At 48.0% G+C, this 12,178-nt stretch overlaps 1 protein-coding gene across 8 annotated transcripts in view; it reads right to left on the minus strand.

Annotated features, from left to right (window-relative positions):
* RAF1 (Raf-1 proto-oncogene, serine/threonine kinase) overlaps positions 1-12,178 on the minus strand; it is a 318,071-nt gene that overhangs the window by 31,443 nt on the left and 274,450 nt on the right. For all 8 annotated transcript variants that reach the window (XM_063940787.1, XM_063940785.1, XM_063940786.1 and 5 more), the window contains 2 exons: positions 2,757-2,933; positions 1,196-1,242 (listed from right to left, as the gene is read on the minus strand). In XM_063940787.1, the coding sequence (XP_063796857.1) occupies positions 1,196-1,242; positions 2,757-2,933 (224 nt within the window). The remainder of the gene's footprint in view (positions 1-1,195; positions 1,243-2,756; positions 2,934-12,178) is intronic.

Consider the following 12,178-nt stretch of genomic DNA (forward strand, 5'->3'; position numbering starts at 1 on the left):
GCCCCTTTCATGGCGCTGCTTCCCGCTCCACCGTTCTTTATACTGGCCTGAGGAAAATGCTGGCAGTGAAACCGGGCCCCAGACAGACTTTACAACCAGTGTAGGGTATGGCGCTGGCTCAGGACACCCCTCACAGCGCCACACAAGTACCGCTGAGCCTCCGGAGCCCCACCCTGTGTTGCCGCCATCTTCACACCGGCTCCCCTCTTGCTAGGGGGGCCGGTGACTCACTCGCCACTTCAGTCTTATGGCTCTGTAAGGGGGTGGCGGCATGCTGCGGGGGTGAGCGATCCCCTGTGGCGGCGAACGATCATTCCCCTCAGAAGCTCAGTGTCCTGTCAGCGGAGAGAGAGTGGCTCAGACCCCTTAGGGTGGACACTACTCCTCCCCCCCCCCCCCCCTCCCCTTAGTCCCACGAAGCAGGGAGTCTGTTGCCAGCAGCCTCCCTGTGCCTAAAGTTAAAAAAAAACAATAAAAACTAGAAGAACCCCTATGAAGCTCCCCTAGCTGTGACCGGCTCCTCTGGGCACATTTTCTAAGCTAGGTCTCGTAGGAGGGGCATAGAGGGTGGAGCCAGCCCACACTTTCAAACTGTTAAAGTGCCAATGGCTCCTGGTGGACCCATCAATACCTCAAGGTACTAATGTGGACCCCAGCATCCTCTAGGACGTAAGAGAAATTTAATTTATTATTGGATTCATGCAACAAATTCATGTAGCAAGACTTGAGATAATTAGAATTATGCAGAATAACTTCATAAGTGTTCAGTATGGGATCCCGCCGCCACATGGGATGCCAATTGTCAGTATACCGACATCGGCATCCCGAGCGGTAGAATTCTGGCAGGGGGGGGTGCGTTGACACCCATAGAGGGGGAATCGCCAACCTCACCGGTATACCAGCAGCGGTATGGTCCCCCGCGTCGGAATCCCGGCATCTGTATTGTGACAGCTGGATCCTGATGAGTGGTATGCTAACCTCATACCCTTCATAAGCTCCACCCACCATTTCGTTTTAGAAGTGGTTAATCTTTAGAACTTAAGATAACGAAGATCTTAGACCCGTGAAAAAAGTGACAATTGCGTTATCCATCAATGTCTTATCGTATTACGTGATAGAAAATACTATATTACTCCTGCATTTCAGGTCTCCATAAGCAATGATATCTGTTCTACCATGACCCAGAAAAGGATACTGTTTGACTTCATGTCTCTGTGTATGATGTTCTTTGCATGTAAATAGCTGCAAGGGAACAAAGAGCTGTTAAACATCAAAGCAAAAAAGAAAAGAAGAATACAAAGGAATAACTTGGCTAGACCTCCACATACTGGGTAAAAGTTGTGCAAGTTATTACATAGGCTGGATTGTGTTTCTATACATGCTGTGTGCTGTAAGGACACAAGATAGGAGAAGTCCACAGCTTGCTGCCTCACTGCGGGCAAGGCTGACATTTAGCTCATCAATCTGCAAATATCCTGCTTGGCAGCAAACATCAGCCATCAAGCAAATGTATTATGTTATTTACTTAGAGCTGGGAAAACCTGGGATCTCAAATCCTAATAAAATACAAGACCAGAAAAGGTTGGACCTTTAAAATGATGTTTCAGTACAGAAGAAGTATTGATACTCCTGATTCGTCACTATATACAGTATATTTATTTATTGTATATACTACACTGTAGACCGAACACAACCAAAATGTGAAGCAAAACAAAGAACAATTTAAGAAGTACTGTAATTAAAAAGTGTGAGGCTCACTGTGACTTATTAGGGTGAGGGCGTTTCACTGAACCAATACATAAAACAGGGTTATGGAGATTTTTTAAGTGCTGATATGAAGATTATGAATAGAAGCCTCTCCCTCTTATGAGCACAGACTTCTGGCAGTTCTTGAATTACCGCTTTATGAACTGGATTTTAAGAACATTACACACAGGCCAGTACCAGATATAGAATCCCCACTCACAGACAGGATCTGCGGGGAGGAGCAACCTACAAGGCCTTCTGTTCTGCATATAACAAGTTCTAGACAATGAACAAGGCTGGAGGGCTATCTAAGATTCGGGTGTGGTATATGTGACCGATGGCCAGGAGACCGCTGGTCAGCATACCTCCGCCAGGATCCCGGCAACGGAATACCGGCGGGCTCGGTGGCGACCTGTGGTCGCCACGGGTTCTATTTCCACTCTATGGGTGTCGTGGAGAATAGTCCCTGTTGGTTGGCATGCCGACCGTCAGGATTGTGAGGGGGCGGGATGTAGGGGAGGTATTGTGACAAGCAGTCTCTTGACCGCCGGTCACATAACTACATCCCCTAAGATTCTACCAAAGGGCATTCACATATTGGCCCTAGGAAGTAGTTTAAGAGTCTCCCTACCACAGGCTTAGCCAACCTGTGGCTCTCCAGATGTTGTGATACTACAAATCCCAGCATGCTCTGCACAGTTTTTGGATTCCCGAATAGCAAAAGTGTGGCAGGACATGCTGGGACTTGTTGTTTCACAGGTTCGCCAGCACTGCCCTAGCATGTCACATTCTGAGCAAAGAATCCTATTTTTAACTGACGAATCACCTTAACTACATAAGAAGTCAATCTGTAGCTGGGTATTCTATACCAGCACAGGGCTATGCCGAGGCCCAACTACCCAGTCTGTAAGACACAGACTCATAGGGCTGCCATGTAAATAGTGTTTCCCAGAAGTCTGTTCAGGATGAGATGCAGACTGAGTGCAGTGCGCTGTTATGGCAACACTTACTCCATTCCTTGTGCAGTCTGCCTGGCAATGTCTATCAGCTGGAACATCTGGAATTTGGTCTCCTGTACGTGCAGATGTTTGTACAGACTGCTGCCCTCACACCACTGCGTGACAATAGCCAGATTATCTTTCGTCATGTAGCCCATGAACAGCAGAATGTTCACATGCCGCGTCTTTCTGTGAGGGAGCAACAAAGTAAACACTGCATCACTTTAACTATTAGATTAGACCTAATGACACAATTACGCTGTAAGGTTCTCAAACTGGAGAAAAGAAACATTTCATTTTTTATAAATACACACACAGAATCATATCTGACTGGAAGACAATGAGAGGACAAGGTTGCTGTCAATTGTATAGCTTTACATGTAAGAACAAACGTAAAAATCACCAGGCCCACACCAAGTCCTTTAATTTGACAGGACTGTCCATCAGCAAAACATAAAGCCAGCATCTACAAGCCATGTGTGATAAAGTATATGCACCCCTACAATTCAGTAGATTATAGAACCACCTTTAGCAGCCAATATCTTGAAGGCAACAGTTTCTATAGGCGTTTATCTGTCTCATATATGGTATCTGAGGATGTCTGACCGGCCACTGCGTTACAATGATTTAGTTCATTGAGGTTTTAGGGGGACTATACACAGCTCTGTTAAGGTCCCGCCATAGCATCTCACTGGGTTTAGGTCTACCCTTGGACAAGCCTAGATTCTTTTTATTTTCAGCCACTTGACTGTAGATGAAGCGGTGTAGGGTCATTGTACTTTTGCAGCGTCCATTTTCATCCATGCTACAATGGACAGACAGGTGGCACTGCATGGTGGCTTTCTTGTTGAACAAACAATGCATTTATCTATGATATACTGTACTAGACGAGCCCTCGTGGAAGTACCAGGTGAAACGCGTAGGTTAATGCGATGCCACACTATGGAGCAACTCATTTTGCTGTTGGTTTTTTTTAAATAAAAAAACCAGAGTAATAAAAATAAGAATTTACTTACCGATAATTCTATTTCTCGGAGTCCGTAGTGGATGCTGGGGTTCCTGAAAGGACCATGGGGAATAGCGGCTCCGCAGGAGACAGGGCACAAAAAGTAAAGCTTTTCCAGATCAGGTGGTGTGCACTGGCTCCTCCCCCTATGACCCTCCTCCAGACTCCAGTTAGGTACTGTGCCCGGACGAGCGTACACAATAAGGGAGGATTTTGAATCCCGGGTAAGACTCATACCAGCCACACCAATCACACCGTACAACTTGTGATCTAAACCCAGTTAACAGTATGATAACAGAGGAGCCTCTGAAAGATGGCTCCCTAAACAATAACCCGAATTAGTTAACAATAACTATGTACAAGTATTGCAGATAATCCGCACTTGGGATGGGCGCCCAGCATCCACTACGGACTCCGAGAAATAGAATTATCGGTAAGTAAATTCTTATTTTCTCTATCGTCCTAGTGGATGCTGGGGTTCCTGAAAGGACCATGGGGATTATACCAAAGCTCCCAAACGGGCGGGAGAGTGCGGATGACTCTGCAGCACCGAATGAGAGAACTCCAGGTCCTCCTTTGCCAGGGTATCAAATTTGTAGAATTTTACAAACGTGTTCTCCCCTGACCACGTAGCTGCTCGGCAGAGTTGTAATGCCGAGACCCCTCGGGCAGCCGCCCAAGATGAGCCCACCTTCCTTGTGGAATGGGCCTTAACAGATTTAGGCTGTGGCAGGCCTGCCACAGAATGTGCAAGTTGAATTGTGTTACAAATCCAACGAGCAATCGACTGCTTAGAAGCAGGCGCACCCAACTTGTTGGGTGCATACAGTATAAACAGCGAGTCAGATTTTCTGACTCCAGCCGTCCTTGAAATGTATATTTTTAAAGCTCTGACAACGTCCAACAACTTGGAGTCCTCCAAGTCGCTTGTAGCCGCAGGCACTACAATAGGCTGGTTCAGGTGAAACGCTGATACCACCTTAGGGAGAAAATGCGGACGCCTCCGCAGCTCTGCCCTATCCGAATGGAAAATTAAATAAGGGCTTTTATAAGATAAAGCCGCCAGTTCAGATACTCTCCTGGCGGACGCCAGGGCCAGTAACATAGTCACTTTCCATGTGAGATATTTCAAATCCACATTTTTTAGTGGTTCAAACCAATGGGATTTGAGGAAATCTAAAACTACATTTAGATCCCACGGTGCCACCGGAGGCACCACAGGAGGCTGTATATGCAGTACTCCTTTGACAAAAGTCTGGACCTCAGGAACTGAGGCCAATTCTTTTTGGAAGAATATTGACAGGGCCGAAATTTGAACCTTAATAGATCCCAATTTGAGACCCATAGACAATCCTGATTGCAGGAAATGTAGGAAACGACCCAGTTGAAATTCCTCCGTCGGAGCACTCCGATCCTCGCACCACGCAACATATTTCCGCCAAATGCGGTGATAATGCTTCGCGGTGACTTCCTTTCTTGCCTTAATCAAGGTAGGAATGACTTCTTCTGGAATGCCTTTTCCTTTTAGGATCTGGCGTTCAACCGCCATGCCGTCAAACGCAGCCGCGGTAAGTCTTGGAATAGACACGGTCCCTGCTGAAGCAGGTCCTGTCTTAGAGGTAGAGGCCACGGATCGTCCGTGACCATCTCTTGAAGTTCCGGGTACCAAGACCTTCTTGGCCAATCCGGAGCCACTAGTATCGTTCTTACTCCGCTTTGCCGTATGATTCTCAATACCTTTGGTATGAGAGGCAGAGGAGGAAACACATACACCGACTGGTACACCCAAGGTGTTACCAGCGCGTCCACAGCTATTGCCTGCGGATCTCTTGACCTGGCGCAATACCTGTCCAGTTTTTTGTTGAGGCGAGACGCCATCATGTCCACCATTGGTCTTTCCCAACGGTTTATTAGCATGTGGAAAACTTCTGGATGAAGTCCCCACTCTCCCGGGTGAAGATCGTGTCTGCTGAGGAAGTCTGCTTCCCAGTTGTCCACTCCCGGGATGAACACTGCTGACAGTGCTATCACGTGATTCTCCGCCCAGCGAAGGATCCTGGCAGCTTCTGCCATTGCACTCCTGCTTCTTGTGCCGCCCTGTCTGTTTACATGGGCGACTGCCGTGATGTTGTCCGACTGGATCAACACCGGTCTTCCTTGAAGCAGAGGTTCCGCCTGGCTTAGAGCATTGTAGATTGCTCTTAGTTCCAGAATGTTTATGTGAAGAGACTTTTCCAGGCTCGACCACACTCCCTGGAAGTTTCTTCCTTGTGTGACTGCTCCCCAGCCTCTCAGGCTGGCGTCCGTGGTCACCAGGATCCAATCCTGTATGCCGAATCTGCGGCCCTCCAATAGATGAGCCCTCTGCAACCACCACAGAAGAGATACCCTTGTCCTTGGAGACAGGGTTATCCGCAGGTGCATCTGAAGATGCGTGCATTGATGTACAGACACCTTTCCTGGTTTTAGGAGATTCCTGACCAGGTCGGATAACTCCTTGGCTTTTTCCTCGGGAAGAAAAACCTTTTTCTGAACCGTGTCCAGAATCATCCCTAGGAACAGCAGACGAGTTGTCGGCATTAATTTGGATTTTGGAATATTCAGAATCCATCCGTGCTGCTTTAGCACCTCTTGAGATATTGCTAATCCCATCTCTAGCTGTTCTCTGGACCTTGCCCTTATTAGGAGATCGTCCAAGTATGGGATAATTAATACGCCTTTTCTTCGAAGAAGAATCATCATCTCAGCCATTACCTTTGTAAAGACCCGAGGTGCCGTGGACAAACCAAACGGCAGCATCTGAAACTGATAGTGACAGTTTTGTACAACGAACCTGAGGTACCCCTGGTGTGAGGGGTAAATTGGAACGTGAAGATACGCATCCTTGATGTCCAAGGATACCATAAAGTCCCCTTCTTCCAGGTTCGCTATCACTGCTCTGAGTGACTCCATCTTGAACTTGAACTTCTTTATGTACAGGTTCAAGGACTTCAGATTTAGAATAGGCCTTACCGAGCCATCCGGCTTCGGTACCACAAATAGAGTGGAATAATACCCCTTCCCTTGTTGTAGAAGAGGTACCTTGACTATCACCTGCTGAGAGTACAGCTTGTGAATGGCTTCCAAAACCGTCTCCCTTTCGGAAGGGGACGTTGGTAAAGCAGACTTCAGGAAACGGCGAGGTGGATCTGTCTCTAATTCCAACCTGTACCCCTGAGATATTATCTGCAGGATCCAGGGATCTACCTGCGAGTGAGCCCACTGCGCGCTGTAATTTTTGAGACGACCTCCCACCGTCCCCGAGTCCGCTTGAGAAGCCCCAGCGTCATGCTGAGGCTTTTGTAGAAGCCGGGGAGGGCTTCTGTTCCTGGGAAGGAGCTGCCTGTTGCTGTTTCTTCCCTCGACCTCTGCCTCGTGGCAGATATGAATAGCCCTTTGCTCTCTTATTTTTAAAGGAACGAAAGGGCTGCGGTTGAAAAGTCGGTGCCTTTTTTTGTTGGGGAGTGACTTGAGGTAGAAAGGTGGATTTCCCGGCTGTAGCCGTGGCCACCAAATCTGATAGACCGACTCCAAATAACTCCTCCCCTTTATACGGCAAAACTTCCATATGCCGTTTTGAATCCGCATCGCCTGTCCACTGTCGCGTCCATAAAGCTCTTCTGGCCGAAATGGACATAGCACTTACCCGTGATGCCAGTGTGCAGATATCCCTCTGTGCATCACGCATATAAAGAAATGCATCCTTTATTTGTTCTAACGACAGTAAAATATTGTCCCTGTCCAGGGTATCAATATTTTCAATCAGGGACTCTGACCAAACTACCCCAGCACTGCACATCCAGGCAGTCGCTATAGCTGGTCGTAGTATAACACCTGCATGTGTGTATATACTTTTTTGGATATTTTCCATCCTCCTATCTGATGGATCTTTAAGTGCGGCCGTCTCAGGAGAAGGTAACGCCACTTGTTTTGATAAGCGTGTTAGCGCCTTGTCCACCCTAGGAGGTGTTTCCCAGCGCTCCCTAACCTCTGGCGGGAAAGGGTATAATGCCAATAATTTCTTTGAAATTATCAGCTTTTTATCAGGGGCAACCCACGCTTCATCACACACGTCATTTAATTCTTCTGATTCAGGAAAAACTATAGGTAGTTTTTTCACACCCCACATAATACCCTGTTTAGTGGTACCTGTAGTATCAGCTAAATGTAACGCCTCCTTCATTGCCAAAATCATATAACGTGTGGCCCTACTGGAAAATACGGTTGATTCGTCACCGTCACCACTGGAATCAGTGCCTGTGTCTGGGTCTGTGTCGACCGACTGAGGCAAAGGGCGTTTTACAGCCCCTGACGGTGTTTGAGGCGCCTGGACAGGCACTAATTGATTGTCCGGCCGCCTCATGTCGTCAAACGACTGCTTTAGCGTGTTGACACTATCCCGTAATTCCATAAATAAAGGCATCCATTCTGGTGTCGACCCCCTAGGAGGTGACATCCCCATATTTGGCAATTGCTCCGCCTCCACACCAATATCGTCCTCATACATGTCGACACACACGTACCGACACACAGCAGACACACAGGGAATGCTCTAAACGAAGACAGGACCCACTAGCCCTTTGGGGAGACAGAGGGAGAGTCTGCCAGCACACACCAAAAAGCGCTATATATGACAGGGATAGCCTTATAATAAGTGCTCCCTTATAGCTGCTTTATATATATATCAAGATATTGCCATTAAATTTGCCCCCCCTCTCTGTTTTACCCTGTTTCTGTAGTGCAGTGCAGGGGAGAGACCTGGGAGCCGTCCTGACCAGCGGAGCTGTGAGAGGAAATGGCGCCGTGTGCTGAGGAGATAGGCCCCGCCCCTTTTTCGGCGGGCTCGTCTCCCGCTATTTTGTGAATACAGGCAGGGGTTAAATATCTCCATATAGCCTCTGGGGGCTATATGTGAGGTATTTTTAGCCTTTATATAGGTTTACATTTGCCTCCCAGGGCGCCCCCCCCCAGCGCCCTGCACCCTCAGTGACTGCGTGTGAAGTGTGCTGAGAGGAAAATGGCGCACAGCTGCAGTGCTGTGCGCTACCTTTAGAAGACTGCAGGAGTCTTCAGCCGCCGATTCTGGACCTCTTCTTACTTCAGCATCTGCAAGGGGGCCGGCGGCGCGGCTCCGGTGACCATCCAGGCTGTACCTGTGATCGTCCCTCTGGAGCTGATGTCCAGTAGCCAAGAAGCCAATCCATCCTGCACGCAGGTGAGTTCACTTCTTCTCCCCTCTGTCCCTCGTTGCAGTGATCCTGTTGCCAGCAGGAATCACTGTAAAATAAAAAACCTAAGCTAAACTTTCTCTAAGCAGCTCTTTATGAGAGCCACCTAGAATTGCACCCTTCTCGGCCGGGCACAAAAATCTAACTGGAGTCTGGAGGAGGGTCATAGGGGGAGGAGCCAGTGCACACCACCTGATCTGGAAAAGCTTTACTTTTTGTGCCCTGTCTCCTGCGGAGCCGCTATTCCCCATGGTCCTTTCAGGAACCCCAGCATCCACTAGGACGATAGAGAAATAACAGGTTGTTTCTGTTATGAGATTTATTTATTATCATCATCATTTATTAATAAAGACGACACATGGGATCCGAAGCACCCCATAAACAAATAAGCAAAACAAGAAGACAGTGACTTACAAATCAATACAATATAGGACACGTACAGGGTATATAAACAAAGCTGCGTCAGCAGACAACACTGAAACAAGTATCAGGGTGGCAACAAATAATAGTTATGATAGACTTACCATTGATAACTCTTTCTCCTAAGTCCACAGGATAACATTGGCATATGAGGTACGGAAAGCGGATTGGCACCAAACGATCAAAGCTTTCGGCCTCTCAGAATGCAACGGGCTTGCTCAAGGCAAGAGCATCATAGAGAGCCCTAATCAGGCGAGAAGAACACACATGCACACCCTTCCATACAAGAAGGAAGAGGTTAGTAAGTGAAAGGATCCTCAAATCAGGTGCGTCAGGGTGGGATCCCTGTGGACTTAGGAGAAATAGAGTTATCAACGGTAAGTCTACCATAACTATTATTTCTCCTGCAGGGTCCACAGGATAAAATTGGGATGTCCCAAAGCAATTTAGTGGTGGGGACGCTCCTGATTGGACAGGAGAATTCTTCGCCCGAATTCAGCGTCCTGAGAGGCAAAGGTATCAAAGGCATAATGTCTAATGAATGTGTTAATGGAAGATCATTTGGCTGCCTTACATATCTGTTCTGCTGAAGCACCACGTTGTGCTGCCCATGACGGACCTAACTTACGAGCAGAGTGAGCAGAGACATTAGCCGGAACAGGGAGATCAGCTTGATAATATGCTTCTGAAATAGTCATTCGAAGTTACCTCCCCAGTGTCTGCTTATCAGCAGGCCATCCTCTCTTGTGAAATCCGTAGAGAACAAAGAATCTGTCTTTCTCATACGTCCTAGAGGATGCTGGGGATGCATCAAGAACCATGGGGTACAGACGGGATCCGCAGGAGACATGGGCACACTATAAGACTTTGAATGGGTGTGAACTGGCTCCTCCCTCTATGCCCCTCCTCCAGACTCCAGTTAGATTCTGTGCCCAGTGAGACTGGATGCACAATGAGGAGTTTCTCAGAAAAATACTTTTATTAGGTTTATTATTTTCAGGGAGACCTGCTGGCAACAGGCTCCCTGCATCGTGGGAGTGAGGGGAGAGAAGCAGACCTACTTCTGTGAGTTTCAAGGCTCTGCTTCTTAGGCTTGGTACGCCTAGCTGCTTGTTCCCGGAGACGCGCAGTCACCCCCCCTCACAAAGCCAGAAGACAGAAGCCGGGTGAGTATGAGAAGATCAGAAGACTTCAGTGACGGCAGAAGACTGCGTTTGAGGTACCGCGCAGCGGCCGCGCGCCATGCTCCCACACAACACGGCACTGCAGGGTGCAGGGCACAGGGGGGGCCGCCCTGGACAGCATGTACACCAAAAACGCCACTGGCATAAGAGATAACAGTGCCTAGGCACTAGTTAAGAGACCCCCGCCAGTATAAAGATAATTTTAAGCGGGACTGAAGCGCGCCATGTAGTGGGCGGGGCTTAGCCCACTCTGCTCTGACCAGCACCATTTTCTCTTCACAGGAACTGCAGGGACGCTGGCCCTGACCTCCACACTGCTGTACAAGAAACAGGGTGCAAAACGGGGGGGCACAAGTAATTTGGTGCTAAATTATATATATTAAAAGCGCTAACAGGTCTGGGCAGTCTTGTTACTTGCTCCGGTACCGGGATAGGCGCTGGGTGTGAGCTGGCAGAACTCTCTCGGTGTGTCTCTTGCAGGCTTTTATTGTGGGTCTGTCTCCTATAGCCCCAGTGTGATTGTGAGTGTCGGTACGTGTGTGTCGACATGTCTGAGGCTGAATGCTCTTCCCAGGAGGAGGCTGGAATGGGGACAGAAAATACTCTGAGAGTGGCCGTGTCGGCACCGCCGACGGATGATTGGGTGAATATGTTGAGTGTTTTAAATGCAAATGTGACTAAGTTGGCTAAGAGATTTGATATATCTGAGTCTAAGAACCAGACATGGAGGAAATCCATGGAAGATGTTTTGTCACAGGCCCAGACCCCTTCGGGGTCACAGAAACGTAAATTTATCCAGATAGCAGATACAAATACCGACACGGACTCTGATTCCAGTGTTGACTATAGTGATGCCAGATTACATCCAAAACTGGCTAAGAGCATTCAGTACATGATTGTGGCGATAAAAGACGTATTACATATCACTGAGGACCCTGCTGTTCCTGATACTAGGGTCTGTATGTTTAAAGGAAAGAAACCTGAGGTAACGTTTCCTCCTCTCATGAACTGAACGCACTTTTTGAAAAGGCTTGGGAAAATCCTGACAAAAAGATACATGTTCCCAAAAGAATTCCAGTGGCATATCCGTTCCCCTCTGGGGACAGGGAAAGGTGGGAGTCAATCCCCACGGTAGACAAAGCTTTATCGCATCTATCCAAAAAGGTGGCGCTTCCGTCCCCTGACACGGCAGCCCTACAGGATCCTGCGGATCGTAAGCAGGAAAATACCCTAAAATCCATTTATGTCACTACAGGGTCGCTACTCAGGCCTGCCGTTGCTTCGGCATAGGTGAGTAGCGCTATTGAAAAGTGGGCAGATAACTTGTCATCTGAGATAGATACCCTAGACAGGGATAGCGTGCTTCTGACTTTGGGTCACATCAGGGACGCTGCAGCATATTTAAAAGAAGCTGTAAGGGATTTTGGGATCAAGGGCCAATGCCATAGCAGTCTCGGCAAGGAGAGCATTGTGGATTCATCAATGGAATGCTGATGCTGACTCTAAGAAGGCGATGGTGTCTCTACCGTTTAACGGTAAGGTCTTGTTTAGTGACGG

The sequence above is a fragment of the Pseudophryne corroboree genome, chromosome 9 (assembly GCF_028390025.1).
Source record: "Pseudophryne corroboree isolate aPseCor3 chromosome 9, aPseCor3.hap2, whole genome shotgun sequence".
NCBI lineage: Eukaryota > Metazoa > Chordata > Amphibia > Anura > Myobatrachidae > Pseudophryne > Pseudophryne corroboree.